This window comes from Oncorhynchus mykiss, chromosome 28 (genome assembly GCF_013265735.2).
Source record: "Oncorhynchus mykiss isolate Arlee chromosome 28, USDA_OmykA_1.1, whole genome shotgun sequence".
Classification (NCBI taxonomy): domain Eukaryota; kingdom Metazoa; phylum Chordata; class Actinopteri; order Salmoniformes; family Salmonidae; genus Oncorhynchus; species Oncorhynchus mykiss.
In genome coordinates, this window is record NC_048592.1 from 13,285,362 (window position 1) to 13,308,092 (window position 22,731).

General features: G+C 39.3%; 1 protein-coding gene across 4 annotated transcripts in view; it reads right to left on the reverse strand.

Annotated features, from left to right (window-relative positions):
- Nucleotides 1-1,672: 1,672 nt before the first annotated feature.
- LOC110508588 (acid-sensing ion channel 1C) overlaps nt 1,673-22,731 on the reverse strand; it is a 194,174-nt gene continuing 173,115 nt past the window's right edge. For 2 of the 4 annotated variants that reach the window (XM_021589208.2, XM_021589205.2), the window contains exons 2-11: nt 21,245-21,395; nt 20,697-20,824; nt 14,781-14,931; nt 12,920-12,976; nt 7,810-7,963; nt 7,471-7,562; nt 7,015-7,094; nt 6,743-6,814; nt 4,834-4,886; nt 1,673-3,543 (exon numbers count right to left, since the gene is read on the reverse strand). In XM_021589208.2, the coding sequence (XP_021444883.1) occupies nt 3,465-3,543; nt 4,834-4,886; nt 6,743-6,814; nt 7,015-7,094; nt 7,471-7,562; nt 7,810-7,963; nt 12,920-12,976; nt 14,781-14,931; nt 20,697-20,824; nt 21,245-21,395 (1,017 nt within the window). In that variant the 3' untranslated portion in view covers nt 1,673-3,464. Of the gene's footprint in view, nt 3,544-4,833; nt 4,887-6,742; nt 6,815-7,014; nt 7,095-7,470; nt 7,563-7,809; nt 7,964-12,919; nt 12,977-14,780; nt 14,932-17,179; nt 17,308-20,696; nt 20,825-21,244; nt 21,396-22,731 lie in introns of all 4 variants that reach the window. The other 2 variants (XM_021589206.2, XM_021589207.2) reach the window with 2 other exon arrangements.

A 22,731-nucleotide genomic window follows, 5' to 3' on the forward strand; every position in this document is an offset into this window, starting at 1 on the left:
AGAACACGGAAATGAACCATCTGGTTCCCAGCAAAGTAATGAGTAACACGGCTGATAATGCACTAGCGGTGGTCAAGAGACAATGGTCATGCTAGAAGGAAAAGAGGTAAGATGCAATAACAATTCACATTATACTTAAGCTGCCAGAATAAAGGTCTTTAGACTATTGTGTTGACATAAATATATAACACTGTCATCTACTAGGCTGTAATTAATTATGCTATAAAATATCCATGAAAAGACTTGAATCAATAGGCACAACCAGTATTGCCGGTATTATTAAAATATGACAGGACAATGTCCATATTCAGCTTTAGACTACTGAGTAATGTGTGGCTGCTGCTCTGCTGTTCTTTGACTGGCAGTAAGGAGAAGGGGAGGAGGGCAGGGATGAGTAAGGATTGTAGAAGGAGACAGTACATTGTACAGAGTATTCATAAAACTGTAGCATAGCAAGTTTACCACTTCTTTTATTGTTAATCTGACTTTAAAATGAATTCATTGTAGATTTGATTTACGCTTGCATCATAATTGTTACAAGGCATTGTGTCTGTGTTTACCTGTTGGCTTGGAAAGGAAAGGTGGTAAACCCTGGTGGTAAATTTATGATTGACCCCCACTATATTCATCATGACAGACCAGATCACAATGTCACTGTCAAATACAGTCAAAACCAAGACAATGTCACATCATCAGTTGTGGCATCACAGTACAGCAGAGATTTAACCATGAATTCCTTTACACCAGTCCCATCAGAGAAATTCAGATAATCAAAGCCTTCCAACTTCAACTTAGTAGTAGGGCAGCAGTACAGTTTGACCAGACTTGATAATGAATACCTTGATCATCCCATTTCTGATTCAATGCATTTCGCCTCTTCACTGTTGATGTTGAGACTGGTGTTTTGCGGGTACTATTTAATGAAGCTGCCAGTTGAGGACTTGTGAAGCGTCTGTTTCTCAAACTAGACACTCTAATGCACTTGTCCTCTTGCTCAGTTGTGCACTGGGGCCTCCCACTCCTCTTTCTATTCTGGTTAGTGCCAGTTTGCGCTGTTCTGTGAAGGGAGTAGTACACAGTGCTGTACGAGATGTTTCTTGGCAATTTCTCGCATGGAATATTCTTAATTTCTCAGAACAAGAATAGACTGACGAGTTTCAGAAGAATGTTCTTTGTTTCTGGCAATTTTGAGCCTGTAATCGAACCCAGAAATGCTGATGCTCCAGATACTCAACTAGTCTAAAGAAGGCCTGTTTTATATTGCTTCTTTAATCAGGACAATAGTTTTCAGCTGTGCTAACATAATTTCAGAAGGGTTTTATAACGATCAATTTGCCTTTCAAAATGGAGTGATGGTTGCTGATAAAGTTCCTCTGTATTCCTATGTATTTCATAAAGAAATCTGCTGTTTCCAGCTACAACAGTCATTTACCACATTAACAGTGTCTACACTGTATTTCTGATCAATTTGATGTTATTATAATGGACACAAAAATGTTGCTTTTCTTTCAAAAACAAGGACATTTCTAAGTGACCCCAAACTTTTGAACAATAGTGTATATACAGCATATATGTATATATATATATATAGCATGGATAACTGTGATGAACAGGAACAGTAGCATGAGAGCAATTAGACTGACAACAAAGATTAAAAGGTGTGTACATAGGATGGTGGTTAAATATACAGTTTATTATATTTGATCATTTACACATCACAAACTGACTGTTATTTGAGTCTTATTACATGTACTGAAATTTCAATAACAATAGTATATAAGAATGCAGTTATACAATGCATTTCAGTGTTACAAACCAACTGAACTGAATAGAATGTTTTTGAAGCACTGTAATAATCTGTCTCGGCGTCCGGTCCTGAAATTAAATGGAAGTTGGAAGACACTTGAGGTCAACTTGGGTATCAACACAGATTAATAGGCAATCCTTGGGGTAGGCCATTGTGTGTTCGTATGGCAAGTGAGCTGCTCCCATCCAAATGCAATGTCCTCTAATTCCCTTCTGGTGCAACAGCAATAATGGATATTTCTATATTTTGTTTTTTGCATTTAAATATATCAACATACGAGCAAGATTTCATTTCTTTATTTTTGATCTAGTATTTACACATTTCAATCAATATTTAGAACACCACCTTGAAAATGTTTGTATTTCACTAGTTTCCAATAGAGAATCTATTACTATCACAGGGGACTTGTGCTAATGAGTGTTTCTGTAGCAGTTAAAAGCCATGACCATGGAACAAAACCATTTCAACACCCACATATGTTAACTTTAAGGATGGGTGCATCGTCTTGCTTGTTTATCTATTCTAATGAAAGTGGTGAAAAAGAAGGGAGGCTAAGTTACAGCAGACTCCTGTGATTGGTGCTCTTTTCCAGTGACAGTCCAGCCAGTCTGATAACACTACCCCCCCCCCCCCCCCCCCCCCCCCAAAAAAAAAAAGAGAAACCACGACAGAATAACATTTAGTCATTGATGTGAATTGTTTTTCAGCAGTAAACAGATAGAAAACATTGAGCGGAGCACTATACATAACCATGGACAATGTTCGTATTTTCTAAAAATCTATGGAAAAGTTTGTGATTGTTCATTTGTGCAAACATATACACTTGTTTTCCCCTCTTCAATATGTAACTTGTAAACAAGAATGGCATTCAGTGATCTTGCAAAAGCGTATCTTCTTGGAACCTTACACAAGAGGCTTTCATCACTTGGTATTATACTTCAAATCAATGAGATGATCAAGAATCTCAGAACAGAATAACTTGAGTACAACAAGGCAACAATTACAACAGCAGTCTACTACTGGGATTCAAGTCAGCTCCTTGGAGCATTGTGATCATAGTTGAGTAGGCATCACTGAAATCTGATTTTTCTTACTCACAATGAGGTATACTAAATGAAAGAGTGGTACCAGAAAGATATCTTTCAACTTCCTCTCTTGTTCTATTTACGAATGGACCTGGATATGCTGATGCTACACGTGCTAACCATCGCTAGCCTCTCGGTTCGATATTCAGCACACCAGAACGGACTGTGATTACAAAGGTGTATAAATTTAGATAAAATGAGACCGCTCTGAAGGCCTTTCCATTTACATTACTAAGCTGAAACTTTAATAGGCTGATTAAACCCGATTCAAACACACTCTAATGTCACCCTGTTTAAAGTGAATGCAACATGAATGAAACATCCAATACATAGTGTAGAGTCGATGCCTTGATATGGCCCTATCACCTGAGTTCTGTTTTAAAAGTGGTTTATTCTTATGATAGTATTCTATTTCTATTCAGGCAATTCACAGATCCTACTACTCTTTGAGTATTTATCACTGACCATGTTTGTAATAATATATAAGTTATTTCACAGTTTGCTGTCAAACCCCGAAGATCCCAGGTCCCACCCTGTTTTATGTTGTCAACAAGCAAACTCCTCAAAGTTGCCTAGAGTCGGGTGACGAGGTAACATGTTCGGTGTGAATCCGAGACTGTCCGAGTGACTCCGGAGGGTGTCACAGGTGCTCTGGAAGACAAAGTAAGGGGGAAGAGGAGTTCAACCGTATTAAGGGGTGGGTGATGAGAGAGTGAGGAGAAGAAGAGAGAGGCATGCAGGTTGCAGTAAAAATGGGAGAGGATGTGACATTAACAAGAGAAAAAGAACAATAAATAAATGAGCATTCAACATAACCGGGACCAAATGGAAAACAGAATACAGAAGGAAGTGACATAACATGATGTTAACCATCGTGGATGCATCAGACAGGAAGATGGTTGAAAGCATAGTGTACACATTGACAAAATAATTCAATACAAATGGGATAACATAGAAAGAAAAATGATTAACGTGGTAGTGCAGGGGACAGTTACAACAGGTCAGTAATGTTTCACGGTATGGGTAGAGAGATGAAAGAGTACGAGAGAAAGATAAGAGGGGTATGGCATGGGCGAAGGAGGGAAAGAGAAAAGAAAACAGTTTTTTCAGTCCTTGTCTCGATATTAGTACCTTCATTTGTACATGGTCATTGACACACACATTATGTTTGCATACGTTTAGTGCAACTGCGGTTGTTTCAGTTAATATATTGCCGTTGTGTGGGTTCAAAAGAAGCAATAGCCAAAGATGTAGATCGCTATTCAAGCAGATGAACAACCATTTCATTTGGTGCAAACTGCATTGCATGCAGACCTGTGATAGCATCACTAAGGAATGCATCTAGTGATGTTATTGGGCACAGGATCCAGTACAAATGGTCCCCTAAAACGGACCTCGGTCCTGCAGGAAAGCTAGTAGGAAATAATATCGATGATCCCTGCGGATCGGCTTTTATTGTACTATCTACAACAAGTGCTGTATTTCTATATCTATATTTTTCTCAGGAAAACTGCATTTTATCCTAAGGGAAGAAAAAGCATCTTCAGAAACAAAAAGAAGGAAGACTGTATTGCTGACTAGCAAAGTTCCAAGCGTTCTTAACAGATGTAGAATCTAACCAACTCATTGTTTATAATAAAACCGATAATAATCTCGGAAGGCAAAGTGATTTATGGCATTGAGAATCATTGATTTCAAAATGGTATCTACAGAGGAAAATGCATTTACATTGGCTATAATATCATTGACCTACTGCTGTGTTGGAAAAGCACATTTACAAAATGATCACTACTTGTGTCTCTACAAAATCAACCACCAAATCAGCTTTAGGTGAACCAACAGCTTGTTAACCAGGAAGGAAATGTATGAAATGGTTCCCAGAATGTCTGAAAAAGAAGGACAGTATGGGAGGGAGGATCTATTATCAATGGGGTTTGCTACCTGGGGGCATGATTAGGCGTGACACCAGGGCTGGTTGGGTTCTCTGGAAACTCCTGGAATAGACATGATGAAAAATAGAAAGATGAGGGTGACCCCAAAAATATCAAATGCAGAGCTGATAAGTAAAACAATTGGCTCCAAGTAAGTTTGTCTGTGCAAAACGGCTAGGCCTACAGCCCTGTGTAATCGATTGAGTATAGACAAGAACACTGCACACTAATACTTAAAGGTCACAGAGAGCTACCTCCGTTCAGCCATTTGATTTCAATGAAAGTTTCAAAAATCAGATCAATTTGAGAAAGCAAGATACCATTGCTAGTCTCTGCCATGTATGTTTTGTAATGCTTAAAAAAGGGTAGATATTCATCATTCAATAATAAACATACTGTATCTTGTTATGAAAATGGTTGCTATTTGCTCCCTTCATTTTAGTATATATAATGTACTATGTTAAATAAGTAGTCCTAGAACTATTATACCACTACATTTAACAGTCATGTGCATGACTATATTTTAGCGTACAGTAGGTTGCACTGTCTCATACTGTTTTCATTTAGCACTTTATCTAATGCAGATTGACTCACTGGGTGGTTAGAGAGGAGAGAAGGTGAATGGAGTTGGCAGAAAAGAAGGAGAGGATTGGAGAACATGAGAGTCAAAGGTATCACAAATGGCTTATCATTATGTTTTAATGCAAAGAAAGCCTTCAATAATGGATGAGTCCATGACATGGGTGGAGAAACTATATGTGGTAGTGAAACACAGCATTACATCCACCTAAAGCTCCCTGTTCTTGTTTCATGTTGCAGTACGTGCCTCCAGTAACGTATGTAATATAACATTGTTGGCTCCTGCTGATTTAAACCATCTAAAGCCTGAGGAAAACTTGATGTGAAATGCCACAAAAGGTATTTTTTAAACTCTACTCTGTTGATTTACTATGAAACAAGGTAACAGGCATGGAAACAGGGATGTTTTTATTCCATCTGCCCAGATTTAACTGTTCAGATATGATGGGTTCCATCACTACCAAGCTGATATTTTCACAGGCAGCCCAATTCTGATATTTTTTTATTTTCTTCAATAATTGGTCTTTTGACCAATCACATCAGATCTTTTCCAAGCTGATCTGATTGGTCAAAAGACAAAAAAAATCAGAATAGGGCTGGCTGTGTAACGCAGCCATAGTGCTCACACAATGTGTATATAATGACAGGATTCAATGCCAATAGTGGATCTTTCATAGGGTACATCCAGTTGAACAATTTTACTTTTCTCTATCCTTTGTCACATGGAATGCTCTGAATAAACCTGACATAACCTTTTATTTGAACATACACACAAAAATACAGAACCATATCTATGAATATAATTATCAAACACATCTTGCTTTTTCAGCTGTTTAAATTACTAAAAGTCAAAACTATGTCTAAGTGTCCAAATCTATAATATTTGATAGGTTTAACTATCAACAACAAAAGTGTATTTTAAAGCTTTCCTGTCCGTTCAGTCTTATCAAAATAGAGAGTTTTAAAAATAAATATTAGTAGGGAAAGTACCTTCTTGGTACATGTAGCTACAGTTATCTCAGGAGTAGGGCCAGGACATATTTTCCCTCACCTTCTCTTTCACATCAGTTTATGGGCCAAACTCCAAGATTGAAGCAACCGTGCATGCAGACATCTCATGCAGAAACAGAAACCCAGGGATTTTTCACTACCTTGGAACCAGGCGTTTGGGCACATACTGTCTATAATTAAGGAAAAAGTGCTCACATTGATTAGTGTTCCACCTCTGTCATTGACTGGTCATGAAAAAGCCTTGAGTTTCTGAAACATGACATTGCGTTATTTTGTTTGTAGTGCAGTGCAGAACTACAAACCAGTGCAGTGTGGGAGACTCAAATTACCAGATTGTCACTCGGACAACGCTGTGGTCGCTTCTTGCGCATGAAGTAACCCAAAACCTTATCCTTAAATACCTAAATAAAAGAACATCTCGTTAACATCACAACAATCCAGGCACATGCAAACACTTCAACCCATATAGACAGACAATATCATTAGGTTAAGGACTTATCTTATTTTTGATTAAATTCAGACAATTCATCATCATTAACTCTACAGTACTACTTGAGAATACTTTAAGGTGATTAAACAAATGTGAGTGCTTCCACTTTACCTCATATAAGTAGTCGAAAATTTCCAGTATCGTTAAAACACTGGCTCCAATGAACAGACCCATCTGACCTCCGATGTCACCTGAAAAGAGGATGACAGATGAACAGACATGGACAGGGCAAAAACCCAGTCGGTCAGGTAATAACATAGTGCCTTAAACCCTTATTGAAACATTTACTTGAACTCTTAGTATCTCAGCCAGCTGAGCGGAAACTGTGAGACTGTGGACTGTCCATCCAGACATTGCTTTTTATCCGCCTCTCCTGACTGAGTGCTCTTTCAAAGTACAATATAAAAACACATTCAGCCGAGACTCTAAAAGAAAAGGTTAAAAAGAAAACAGCCTCAAAAGGAGTTTAGCCCAGTGCTTGCTGAGGATTTGAGTTTTAGGTCTAGTGCGTTTCCTCTCTGTCGGTAAAAACAGATAATGAGCCTGGTAGGGAAGAAAATCTCTCACCAAGCAACCCTGCAATTTCATACGCTTTCTTCTGCTCAATCTTCTCATAATTCAACGCCTCAAAGAAGATGTCCAGGACGAGTACGTTTTCTCTAGGGACAAAAAAAATTATAATAAAAAAAACACATCCAAAAGGTGTTACGCTGCAACGTACATCTTAGAGAAACAATTGATTGATTTTGTTTATCAATTCTGAGACATTTTGCATTACTTCTCAATCGTAATGTGAACTGTGGATAACAAAATCATGCTTCATTCATGATAGGTTTCTTATCAAAATGCAAACATATGATCCCTACACCACTTATGTTAACTCACTTTAACTTTCCAGGTACTTACCCGATGTATTGCTCAGTTTTGTTGAATTTCTTGGCCAGATATTTGGCAGAGGCTTTACTGGGTATTTTCACCATGGACAGCTCCTTGCCATAGCGTATCATGTTGCATGGTGTCTCACACACACAGTAGTCATTGTCCTTTTCTACCAAGAAGTCTGTGGAGGATGACAATTGAACGGGAGTCTATGTTTTCAAAAAGGTGATAAGAATATAGCCTACTGGAAACAATTCACCCAGTAAGCTGTCCCCACATGCTTCAAGATGGCCACCATTGTTCCTGTACCCAAGAAGGCAAAGATAACTGAACTAAATGACTACCACCCCCGTAGCACTCACTTCTGTCATCATGAAGTTCTTTGAGAGACTAGTCAAGGGTCATATCACCTCCACCTTACCGGCCACCCTAGGCCCACTTCAGTTTGCTTACCGCCCCAACAGGTCCACAGACATTGAAATCGCCATCACACTGCCCTATCCCATCTGGACAAGAGGTAAGAATGCTATTCATTGACTATAGCTCAGCATTCAACACCATAGTACCCTCCAAGCTCATCATCAAGCTAGAGGCCTTGGGTCTCAACCCCGCCCTGTGCAATTGGGTCCTGGACTTTCTGACGGGTTGCCCCCTGATGGTGAAGGTAGGAAACAACATCTCCACTCCGCTGATCCTCATCAATGGGGCCCCACAAGGGTGCGTGCTCAGCCCCCTCCTGTACTCCCTGTTCACCCACGACAGCGTGGCCATGCATGCCTCCAACTCACAGCCTGGTACGGCAACTGTACCGCCCTCAACCGCATTGCTCTCCAGAGGGTTGTGTGGTCTACACAACGCATCAACGGGGGCAAACTACGTGCCCTCCATGACACCTACAACACCCAATGTCACAGGAAGGCCAAAAAGATCATCAAGGACATCAACCACCCAAGCCACTGCCTGTACACACCGCTAGCATCCAGAAGGCAAAGTCAGTACAGGTGCACCAAAGCTGGGACCGAGAGACTGAAAAACAGCTTCTATCTCAAGGCCATCAGACTGCTTAACAGCAATCACTAACTCAGAGAGGCTGCTGCCTACATTGAGACCCAGTCACTGACCACTTGAATAAATGGATCACTAGTCACTTCAAAAAAATCCCACTTTAAATAATGGCACTTTAATAATTTTTACATATCTTACATTACTCATATCATATGTATATACTGTATTTTATACCATCTATTGCATCTTGCTTATGCCACTTGGTCATCGCTCATCCATATATTTATATGTACATTTTCTCATTCACCCCTTTAGATGTGTGTATTTGGTAGTTGTTTGGAAATTGTTTGATTAGATGTACAAGCATTTCGCTACACTCACATTAACATCTGCTAACCATGTGTATGTGACCAATACAATTTGATTTGACTTGAAAAGTAGTGCAATTTAAAAGATGCTGCAAAAACAACCTTTGCTTTTCAGCAGTTCCTTATTTCAAAATTGTATAAAAGCTGTATAGAAGCCCTGATGCCAAAGGCAGCATTTAAAAAAAATACTTAAGACTTTAGAATTATCTTCTTTGAAGAACTTAGTATACTCATTTGAACGACTTAGTGTCTCGTTCAAATGACTTAGTATCTTATTGAAACAACTTAGTAAAAAAAGTTATTCAAACGTCTTTCAAATGAGATGCTCAGTCATTCAAGCGAGATACTATATCATTTGAGCGACTTATTATCTAGTTTGATTGACGTCATTGTTATTTTATCTAATTAGGCCTCATTTGTTATGTAGCTTGTCAGACCATGTAATGGTTGCTGCAGCCATTCATTCACTGATTCCATCCATTGCACAACTGAATGCCTTCAACTGAAATGTGTCTTCCACTTTAAACCCAACCGCTCTGAATCAGAGACTGCCTTTTTTTATTTTATTTTTTACCTTTATTTAACCAGGCAAGTCAGTTAAGAACAAATTCTTATTTTCAATGATGGCCTAGTGGGTTAACTTGCCTGTTCAGGGGCAGAACGACAGATTTGTACCTTGTCAGCTCGGGGGTTTGAACTTACAACCTTCCGGTTACTAGTCCAACCCTCTAACCACTAGGCTATTCAGATATAGATTTGAAATGTCTTACATTTGAAGTTTGCATCCCACTATTACATCACAGACATTTGGACATAAAAACAATATATTTTCGGTGTAAAAAAAAGAAAGAATGCTTATTAATTATGAAATTATGAAAAGTATTAATAACATCCTGCCCATGAGACCACTAGGTAATTTGATTGAAGGAAAGGGGTCTACTTACATTCAGGCTTTTTCGAATTTTTATTTTTTATTTTTTTTATTTTACCTTTATTTAACCAGGCAAGTCAGTTACTAACATATTCTTATTTTCAATGACGGCCTGGGAACAGTGGGTTAACTGCCTGTTCAGGGGCAGAACGACAGATTTGTACCTTGTCAGCTCGGGGGTTTGAACTCGCAACCTTCCGGTTACTAGTCCAACGCTCTAACCACTAGGCTACCCTGCCGCCCCGAATACAGTGCCTTCATAAAGTATTTACACCCCTTGACTTATTTACATGTTGTTGTGTTACATGTTGTTGTGTTTGAATTCAAAATATGTTAAATGTTAAATAGATTTTTGTTCTCACCAATCTAAACACAATACCCCATAATGACAAAGTGAAAACTTTTTATTTTTTTAACAATTAACTTTTGATTATATTTACATAAGTATTTACATCCCGGAATCAATACATGTTAGAATCACCTTTGGTAGTGATTAGAGCTGTGAGTTTTCCTGGGGATGTTTCTAAGAGCTTTGCACACCTGGATTGTACAATATTTGCACATGATTCTTAAAAAATATATTCAAGCTCTGTCAAGTTGGTTGTTGATCAATGCTAGACAATCATTTTCAAGTCTTGCCATAGATTTTCGAGCTGATATAAGTCAAACTGTAACTAGGCCACTCAGCAACATTCAATGTCATCTTGGTAAGCATCTTGGTAAGCAACTTGGTTAAGCATCTTGGTAAGCCTTGTGTTTTAGGCTATTGTCCTGCTGAAAGGTGAGTTTGTCTCCCAGTGTCTGTTGGAAAGAAAAGTGAACCACGTTTTCCTCCAGGATTTTGCCTGTGCTTAGCTCTATTCTGTTTATTTTTATCATAAAAAAACGTCCTAGTTCTTGCCGATGACAAGCATACCCATAACATGATGCAACCACTCTGCTTGAAAATGTGAAGAGTGGTACTCAGTGATGTGTTGTGTTGGATTTGCCCTAAACATAACTCTTTGTATTCAGCACATAAAGTGCATTTCTTTGCCACATTTTTGCAGTTTTACTTGAGTGCCTTATTGTTTTGGAGAAAAAAAAATTGTACAAGTCATTTAAGTTAGTATTGTCGAGTAACTACGTTGTTGATCCATCCTCAGTTTTCTCCTATCACAGCCATTAAACTCTGTAACTATAAGTCACCATTGGCCTCATATATCTGAGCGGTTTCCTTCCTCTCTGGCAACTGAGTTAGGAAGGATGGCTGTATCTTTGCAGTGACTTGGTGTATTGATAAACTATCCAAAGTGTAATTAATAACTTTACCATGCTTAAGGGTATATTCAATGTCTGCTTTTTATTTTAACCCATCTATTAATAGACTACTAAAGGTGATTCTAACCATTGTTTGTGAGGCATTGGAAAACCTTCTTGGTCTTTGTGGTTTAATCTGTTTTTAAAATTCACTGCTTGACTGAGGGACATGTGTTGGGTACAAAAATTACGTAGTCATTCAAAAATCATGTTAAACACTATTATTGCACACAGTGAGTCCATGCAACTTGTTATGTGACATATTATGCACATTTCAACTCTAAAATTTATTGAGGCTCGCCATAACAAGGGGGTTGAATACTTATTGACTGAAGACATTTCAGCTTACATTTTTTCTTAATTTGTAAAAATGTCTGAAAATATAATTACACTTTGATATTATGGGGTTTTGTACGTAGGCCAGTGACACAATATCTCAATTAAATCAATTTTCAACTCAGGTTCAACAAAATGTGGAAAAAGTCATAGGGTGTGAAACCTTTCTGAAGGCACTGTATATTCCATTCTCCTTTCTCTTGTTTATATTACAGTTATATTCCCACTAATATTCCGTTATGTTATTAAGCTTTTAGATGTGTTTTCCTGCCTTAATAATAATAATAATTGTTATTATTATTATATTTATATTATATAATAATTAATTTGTAGAGCACATTTCCCATGCTCAATCTACAGCTTGTTGGTGCTTGAGTCTTGATGAAGTTTGAGATGATTTATTCCCTTTCATTTATGAAAAGAAGCTGATACTGGTCCTTTATTATTTATTTTTGATATTTTAGCTTCATTAAATTGATTTATATTTTGGTGTTTCTACCCCCCCCACCCCCCCAAAAAAACAAAAAACACATTTTACAGTAGCCTACCTAAAACATCCATTAATACATTTGAAGTCCTTCAAAATATAAACTACGTATCCCAATGTTAGAAAGTTGAATGTAAACTAGATAAAGGCTACAGTGGGTGGGGCAGGCTAAATAATTACAACCGAAAAGGCCTAATTAAAAGAATAGGGATAAAGGAAATGAAAAATGATAGGCAGAGCATGCCCCGAGTTTGTGACTGAGCAGTACCAGAGCCAAATTGGAGTGGGAGAGAAGGCCGACAACATTTCTTAAAATGTTCTCTAATTATGCTCTGCTCCTCGCTCCACACTCGCCCACTTACATGCTCTGGTACTCAAAGCAGACGGGCTTTAGGCTGTCAAAGAACTGGCAATGAATAATAATATCAATGGATGGAATCAGTGAATGAATGGCTGCAACAATTGCACAAACCAAATGAGGTCTAAATTAGAACAAATAACAACTAAATTGTTTTTTGAAAAATCGTTTGAACGAAATACTAAGTTGTTCACACGAGATACTAAGTCGTTCAAACGAGATAATTCCAAGAGTAAGTATTTGTATTTTTTTTGCCTTGTGCTTCAGGGCTTTCATAAAAATGTTGTGTGGTGTATCTACTAATAACAAGTTCATATTCCTAATATAGATATCATGACCATTGTCTGCCTTACCTAAAGCTGGGTCTGCACAGTCTTTGTACTGCTCGGGTGTGCATACCATTGAGGTCCCTATTCAACAAGAGAGAGAGGGCGGTAAAACATAAATGGGGGGGGGGGGGGGTGTAAAATATACAGTGCCTTGCGAAAGTATTCGGCCCCCTTGAACTTTGCGACCTTTTGCCACATTTCAGGCTTCAAACATAAAGATATAAAACTGTATTTTTTTTGTGAAGAATCAACAACAAGTGGGACACAATCATGAAGTGGAACGACATTTATTGGATATTTCAAACTTTTTTAACAAATCAAAAACTGAAAAATTGGGCGTGCAAAATTATTCAGCCCCTTTACTTTCAGTGCAGCAAACTCTCTCCAGAAGTTCAGTGAGGATCTCTGAATGATCCAATGTTGACCTAAATGACTAATGATGATAAATACAATCCACCTGTGTGTAATCAAGTCTCCGTATAAATGCACCTGCACTATGATAGTCTCAGAGGTCCGTTAAAAGCGCAGAGAGCATCATGAAGAACAAGGAACACACCAGGCAGGTCCGAGATACTGTTGTGAAGAAGTTTAAAGCCGGATTTAGATACAAAAAGATTTCCCAAGCTTTAAACATCCCAAGGAGCACCGTGCAAGCGATAATATTGAAATGGAAGGAGTATCAGACCACTGCAAATCTACCAAGACCTGGCCGTCCCTCTAAACTTTCAGCTCATACAAGGAGAAGACTGATCAGAGATGCAGCCAAGAGGCCCATGATCACTCTGGATGAACTGCAGAGATCTACAGCTGAGGTGGGAGACTCTGTCCATAGGACAACAATCAGTCGTATATTGCACAAATCTGGCCTTTATGGAAGAGTGGCAAGAAGAAAGCCATTTCTTAAAGATATCCATAAAAAGTGTTGTTTAAAGTTTGCCACAAGCCACCTGGGAGACACACCAAACATGTGGAAGAAGGTGCTCTTGTCAGATGAAACCAAAATTGAACTTTTTGGCAACAATGCAAAACGTTATGTTTGGCATAAAAGCAACACAGCTGAACACACCATCCCCACTGTCAAACATGGTGGTGGCAGCATCATGGTTTGGGCCTGCTTTTCTTCAGCAGGGACAGGGAAGATGGTTAAAATTGATGGGAAGATGGATGGAGCCAAATACAGGACCATTCTGGAAGAAAACCTGATGGAGTCTGCAAAAGACCTGAGACTGGGATGAAGATTTGTCTTCCAACAAGACAATGATCCAAAAAATAAAGCAAAATCTACAATGGAATGGTTCAAAAATAAACATATCCAGGTGTTAGAATGGCCAAGTCAAAGTCCAGACCTGAATCCAATCGAGAATCTGTGGAAAGAACTGAAAACTGCTGTTCACAAATGCTCTCCATCCAACCTCACTGAGCTCGAGCTGTTTTGCAAGGAGGAATGGGAAAAAATTTCAGTCTCTCGATGTGCAAAACTGATAGAGACATACAGCTGTAATCGCAGCAAAAGGTGGCGCTACAAAGTATTAACTTAAGGGGGCTGAATAATTTTGCACGCCCAATTTTTCAGTTTTTGATTTGTTAAAAAAGTTAGAAATATCCAATAAATGTCGTTCCACTTCATGATTGTGTCCCACTTGTTGTTGATTCTTCACGAAAAAATACAGTTTTATATCTTTATGTTTGAAGCCTGAAATGTGGCAAAAGGTCGCAAAGTTCAAGGGGGCCGAATACTTTCGCAAGGCACTGTAAATGTGAACTTCATCGCATTAACATAATTACATATTCCCATGCAGAACAACAACAACAACAACAACAACAACATTATTCATCCTATTCCATTGGTGAACTATGTGATGGTCAAGCCAATGTGTGTGAGTACCCGGCATGTGGACCATCCTGCAGTTACAGTTCTCCACCAGGTAGCGTGTCTCACAGTCGATACGGCAGGCTGTGATGCTGTATGTGGAGAAGAACTCAGAGTCGATGGGAGTGGACTTGCAGTCTCCCCAAGGGGGAGGGAGGTACTGGAGCTGGGAAAAAAACAGAGCACAGGTTTCCCCTCAGTATGTTGGCACAGTATAGGAACCACTGTCAATAACAGCTAGTCAATCCCAGCCCAGCGGGAAACCCAACATAAAAAGTGCACACAAGCAGACAAAAAAACTAAACAGAAAAGTATCAAACGTTTAATAAGGGAACATAATGAAATGTTTTCTGGATGCTGTTCACATCTACAAGAATATTCCACTCAGACGACGGTGTAGCTGGTAAACACAGCTCACAGAAAGCAGCAGGCAGACACCATGCAGTAAATCACTGATGCAAGTCAGGTCTCGTGCTGAAAGGAAAGCAGAGTACCATGGAGGGTATGGAGACAGGGCAAATATAATCTGTAAATGTGTAACTTCAGACTGGACACCACAATTAATGGGGAATTATTGTTTTAAATACTTCCCAGGGAATGTTCTACTGTATACAGTATGTAGATATGTTTGTGAGGTTTTTAGATGAATACAATGGGATTGTTGTCTTGACAGACTTTATGCAAACCTTGACTTCCTACATTTTAGGAATGAATGCAGCTGATAATGATGTACTGTATGGTAACAAAAACCACAATGTTATTCAAATGATGTTGGATTGGGTACTTTCCCTGATAAACTATTTGCAGTGTGATATGATACGAACAGTACAGAAAACTTAACTCAAAGGTTTGAAAGTCTAACAGTACTACGAATCTACTTGACAAAACTTCTTGTGTTAAGACTTCCAGAAATACTAGCTACTTATCGTCATCAGTCAATTTGTGCATTCAACAAACAGTATTGCAAAAAAAAAAAAGCTGCTCAGCGGTACAAACAATCAGGCATAAGTGACCTGGATACCAACCCAACAACAAGTAATGCCAGGTGTACTACACGACTTTCAAAATTAGAACATTGTTGAGCCTCACATTAAACGACTGTCTTCCCTGTATTTTTTTGTCTTGCCAACTTAGTGGTTCGCACACTAAACGATGTGGCAATGACAAGTTTTGAGAACGGTGATCAGCAATAGCCAATGATAGCTCGCCAGAGCTACGTTATATTGCATCACCTAGAATCACCTAGACTCTAGACATCACCTAGACCTAGACATCACCTAGACTCTCAAGCTGGAGCGATGACTACTACTAGTATGCGTTTATACTTGCCTTTAACCAAAGCCAAAGTGTCTCATCATTACAGCTCTGAAGTTCCCAAGTAATGTTATTCAGTTCAAAATGTATTGGCTAGATATTTCAACTGTATGGCAAGCATGAATGTCTGACTGAAAACATTTATGAGACTGCACCATTATGTGTGCAAGACAAAAAACGACAGGAAGGACGGTTGTTTAATGTGAGAGGCTCTGTCAAGCCTGCTCCCGCTCTCCCTCTCTGGCACTCGAGGGCACCAGGCTGCCCTTCATTACGCACACCTGTCACCATAATTACGCGCATTAGCGCTCACTGGACTCCTTCACTTTGTTGATTGCCTTCCCCATTTCTGTCTGCTCCACTGTTTGTTCCCTGCGTCTGCAATTAATGTCGTTATGTGTTCATGTCACGACGCTGTCCTGTCCTATTCCTTGTCCGTTGCTATTAAATGTTCACTCCCTGCACCTGCTTCTCATCTGTACCAGCGTCAATCCTTTTGTTTGGATTTTGAAAGTTGTGTACACCCGGCATAAGTCTTGAAGTGATTTAAAATGTAAAACTTGAAGTCTTCAATAAGCCTACAGGCTCTCATAACCATTGTCCCCTTAGGAAATAAAAGCCCGGGGGAAATATCAGATCCTCTAGACGGATAGAACCGTGCTCTAAAAGGGCTACATTAAACACAACGATTGGCCATTAGGAGACATTATTAAGCAGATGAAGAGTATCCTACCAGTCTGAAACATTCAAATGCAAAGCCCTGAACAACAAAACAAACAAAACAACTGCACAATAATACTGGTTGCACCATATACAACAGCTTGTATGAAGACAAAGAATGGATAATGACTGCTGGATGTGTTAGCTGAAGTGGAAAGGATAGTATTATGTGTTCCTAATCCATAGTGATGGTAGTTATAATGAGACAGAAGACAGAGATTAACCAGGAAGGGACAGACATTGAAATGTAGTCACTACAGCCACATGGAGGGAGATGATTGGTCCATTCCGTCATGAAGACTTGAAGGGGGAATGTAATTGGGTGGCTCTTAGCTTGTGGCATACATGCAGCATACCCAGACAGACATACGGTACGCTACCCGCTGCTCTTGAGAGGAAACAAACGTTTGGAAGCCAGGGGCGACCCCAAAGCCCAGCTGGTGGGGGAAAGGAGGCTCTGACTGTGTGTGAATCTGAACCTTTACTCCGGCCTCATAGGATGTCTCATCTGGGGGAGGGACCAGTAAACACGTCACCAACTAACAGAGAGCAGTAACAGTGATGCATTGACGAATAGGACAACATTCGGGGTTTGGACCCCGAATATAAGCAGTCAGCCAGCCATCCAGCCTATTGGTGTTCATCTTACTGAGCCCCAAAACAGCTGTGCCCAGATTTGAGGACACCAGCCCAAATTAGTTCAGAAACTGTGATTTCTTGTCATTCAGCCATCTTGCAATAATTGATCATACCCGCTCAAAGCTTGATTGGTGGACGTGTTTGTAAACATATTGCTCCAAATTTCAACACCAAGTGATTCTATGTTTTGTTGGTATATAATGAATGTGTCCTTTAACGACTGTTTTTTTAGGTCAGACTTGTCTTCCACTGAGATTGTGAGAGGGTTACATGTTTGTATCATGTGGTTGTAGTGAGGTAGATATGGGCTGGTTCTGGTGAAGGGACGTATGATAAGTCATGTATTCATCAGTTCCTCTGAAAAGGGTTTGAAAAGCTATAAAGAGTCGAAGGACATGGGGTTAAAAAAATGTATCAATCCATTTGGATTTGATTTGAGATGGTGATACTAGTATGATAGTTGAATCCGTCCAGATTTATATGGTACAATAATCAATTCAGTACAATTAATGTCAATGAATTGCTCTAGTCATTAGAGGAGATTAATTTGCTGTATATACAACAGCTATTTTGCAGGGAGTCAGTTGATTTCAGATTTGTTTGGATTGTGGTGTCCAATTGTCTGTTTTAGAGATGCACTTAAGCAATAATCTCATGTTATTCTTTTGAATATGGAGAGAGGGGTTTTGAAGAGCCCCTTGATAGGAAATCTTCTTTGGGATAAAATAACTTGTTGAATAACTTGTAGGTCAAGGTGTAATTTTCATGTATTCAAATATTTTTCTGGAATTTATTTATAATCCTGATAATTACATTTTGTAACTCAGTCAGCAGGAAAAGTTATACAAACCCTGAACCCTGAGTTTTCACTAACTTCTGAAGAGAAACTAAGTTGTGACTTGAGGATCTTCAATGAGTGTATAAAACATGACATTGAGACTCCGACGACACTTTTTTGAGGTCCTTCACAATAAAGTGGTTGCCAAAGGAAATATCTGTCAACAGCTGTATCTTTCAACAGCTGTATTTCACCTTCCTGTCACTGTTTCAAGTTATAATCACAGGACTTCATAAAGCTGCAGGCTGAGTGGCATGTTATTGCAATAGGTTTGATAGTGTGTTGTTGGGGCAAAATGGTCTGTTGCAGTCTAATGCTATGTAAATGCTTTCGTTGAATAATACTATATGTCCTATATCACTGGTAATTTTCCACAAATGTCCAGTACCCTCTTCATACACTGCACAAAATAGTGATTTGTTACTGTCTCCTTGTCTAAAGGCCCAGCAAAGGCTGAATTCTTGTTATATCTATTTAGGCTTTAAAGATCTTATCACTCCCCAATCTTAGACACATAGGCTGTGAAAACTGGTTAGAACCTGTTCTTGTTTGGACGATGCTTTAAGAAATTGGAGCCAAGTACCCCTTATCTCTCATGTAAGCTTGCCTCCCCTAGGAAGGGTAAACAGCTCTTTGTGTAGATGAAGTATAATTCATCAGCAATAGTTCAGTTCCTCTCCAGTTTCATCCGGAGTGTGAGCTTCCCTGCAATTGCTTGAATAAACTCTTATAAACAGAATAATGAGCTCTGCCTGTTCCTTGGAACGAGTTTTCCTCAACAGTGTGATGCTACAGTATTTTTTTTCTCGCATTAAAATGATTACTCATTTTCATGACATGTTTTGTTTTGGTTGGGGTTTTAATGTGAAAATCAATGTGGGTATTATGGGCATACCTCCCTGTTCTATTAATGAAGTCCAGGGAATTTTTGGGAGCATACCCCGAACATTATTACTTCTCTCTCTCTCTCTCCACTGATTACAGGGAAAAGACTCTGCTAAGAGGGTCTGTTAATGACCCATAGCATTAGCCAATTAGCTATTTGAGATTCAGGATTATAATTTTTTTTAAAGTCTACAAGGCTCCATTATTTTAATGTTTGATCAAGGAAATTGATGTTTGACATTCACTGGCATAATCTGGAATCTGTGGGTGCTATTATCCTGCCCTGTGGTTACAGTTAGTGAAAATGGCAGGACAGTGAAATAGATGACCTAAGGATTTGAAAAAAAGGATGGCCATTGCGACCATGAGGAAAGCGTTCAGTTCAGTTCGGTATGAAAATGACACTTGAGGTCCTAATATTGCCTTATTTTAATATTCGTATCTGACAACTGGCTGATGCCAACTAGGGAATATTGCTCCATTTTGACTGGTCACAGGGCCCATCAGATACAGGCTAATTTATAGGACCGTGCTTACAGGCACTGTAGCCTATAGCCTAAAGTCTTTTTTCAGCTCTAATTTCAATATCATCTGAAATGTATCCACACAAGGTAAACTAAATCCTTAGAACATCTGTTTGATACGCTGTACCAGATATGCTCAATTATCCGTGATTTGTATTTCTACTGAGTGGAGTTGATTTAAGCGAGAGAGCTTCTGAAGACGTGTCATTTCTGCTGAATGCATGCTACTCTTGGGAGCCAATTCTGACTACACTTTAATCACGGCCAGTAATTCAAGCTTAGTCATTTGTTTTGCCCTCTCTTGCAAAGCCACGGTGATTGTGCTACATTGCTTTTTTGTTACACCGGAAAATGTAAAGTTCACACTGAAATGGTTTTCCTTCTTACAAAAAAAGTTAACAACGGCTTGCTATGGTTCTACGCATTTTGTGAAAAGCCAACCAAAGTCTTCCGAATGTTATTGTTTCTCTCTACACAGTGTTATTACGCATCACTGAATCCAATTTATGCAGCATCCAGCGATATTATACTACTTTTCTCCCATCCTAAGTGGGATCAGTCATTGCCAGCAACATTATATGGAAAATGTACTTTTGAGCTGTCGGAGATGTGTGGGGTACTTTAGCTCTGGCCCACCAATAGCAGTGTAAATAAATGTATAGACAGTGTCTGCTTGGTACATCCAATCCGTCTTTCCCTCTGTATCCATTGTTGGATGCATAGTGGGTAATGAATACCACATTGTTACTACTTCCGTTCAGAGTCATTAGACTGTTTTTTTTGTCCAGGATTAGCTAATGCCCTGGCTGCATGTTATTCCATGCATGAATGGTAAACACAACTGATTTTGCTCCAGGCTCTGAGACACAGTAGGTATAGCCAATGACAAGACGAGGAAGAAGGGTTGGAGGTTTGGATAAAAACACGGACAAAAAGCAGAGCGAGAGGAAGAAGGAAGGAAGGAAGGGAGGGAGGGAAAGGTGTTTGTGCGAGAGGCTGAGCATTAGGTACCAGTTGCTGCTGACATGACACAAAAGTTTGAAAACCAGGGGCCACACCAAATCCCAGCTGGTCAATGAAAGGAGGCTCGTCCTGGCTGTGGATCTGAACCTTGATGCCTGCTTCGTACGAGGTCTCGTCTGTGGATACATACAGCAGGCCAGAGAATGTAACAACAGAAACCTCTGCTCCTCTCCTTACCCGGAGTGAAGGCATTAAGTGGTGTGTTGGGAATGGGATGTTTTTTACTGGATATCGGTTGTTGTGGTAAAAGCCAATGTTGAAATGCACTGTTAAGAAGGAACCCTTTTTCCCAAGATGGAGACATTAAATGTTGTGTTGGATAAGTGTTTGAACAGCATCATCTGTTGTTGTAATACTGTCCAGGTGAAATGCTGTGCTGTAGGAAGGCACCTTGAATGCATGTCAGTTGGCTGGTTGATTTTCAAAGTTCATTCTACCATGGCCCAAAATCCAGTCATTACTGCATTAAAATGGACAGATTAGTTATTGTGGGATTCGAACTAAAGTTACGGTATGTCATACGACTGCGTACTCACCTGTCTCTCCCCAAACAGGTAAATATTCGTCCTGTTGAATGTCTAGCATGATCTCCAGCCCGTTTCCTGTCCCGCCCTTTAACGTCGTCAACAACGGGTTGCCGTCCAGGCCAGAGTTGAAGGTGTAGCATTTCCCATACCGCGTGTAAATCTGCAAGAAGAAGAAGGTAAATGACATTAATTCAACGTAACAACATTGTTTTGACATAGCGAGTAAACAGCACAGTCACTTTGTGTAATGGTTGCTCTCTGTCTTGCTCTCTGTCAAGACTAATTTACTGCAGGTTGCAATTGGGGATAGGGTTGCTGGGCAGGTAAGCTTCGGAGGTCATTATCAGAGAAAACACTGAACCAAACAAGATGCTATATAGATTGATGAATTAATAAATAATTGAACACCGGTAACATAGCAACTGGCAATCTTTACCCAGCCCCATTTTATATTCCGCCTGAGTAATTTATATACTTATTTAGGACTTATTTTTTTACTTATTTTCCATTAAAACAGAACATTTTTGTTAAGCAATATAGGCAAAGCCCACCCACCCTCTCCCATCCCACCAAGCACTAAATTAAGTTGTTCAAATGCAATTTATATTAGGAAGTGACTTATATTATGGACCCTAGGAAAGCATGAATTTATGCCATTGCAGCTCAATGGTAAACTAATATTAACTGTTGGTGCACACTATATTTAGCCCGTAGCTGTACCCAACTAGTTGTACTGATTCAGAGATGTACGGTGCTGATTTCCCAGTATAACAGCACCGTGTTCTTTTGGCACCTCTCACAAGTTTCATTGACGTTTCGTGTATTTTTTTTCTTCAATTTGACTAATTCTCTCCGAGATGGGCAACTTTCCTCTCATGTTTGCCAACAGAGCAGAAGTTAGCCTTAGGAGCTTCTTAGAATGCTGCATCTGGCTTTTCATAACTGACACTCATGGCTGGTGAGCTATATCTAAAAACTCAAAGTTAAAATAGGTAAAGGCAATAAGGCCTTTAAATTCTAGATCCATTTGGCTGCGCAAGTGATTTTATTTCACAGAGGTGGAATTGATTGGCCATGGAGTGATCTGAGGGTTTTTATCTACACTAAGCATGTACTGTATGTCGTACAGTTATCCTCCACGTGTATCTTAGTAACCACAGGAAATGAAAAGTGATTTAGCACAAAGGTATAGGCATATACAGTGTACACACAGATGCCGGGTCTTAATTAGACAGGATTTGAACGTTTAGTCCATAATGTTGCTTGATCGGTGGTTAGGCTATTTTCTGGCCAAAAGTAAGCTACATGAAAAGTGCAATACTGTTAATAAGTATGGTTTTTCAGTTAATTTATGTAAATCACAAAGCTGGTGCAGGAAACTTCTCAGCAACAAAAGAGTGATCAAATGAAGACCCTACATCTGTCCACATGGACATATTGTACATCCAAGATCATGGGATGAGACTTGCTTGCCTCTCTTGTTTTGCTATTTCAAC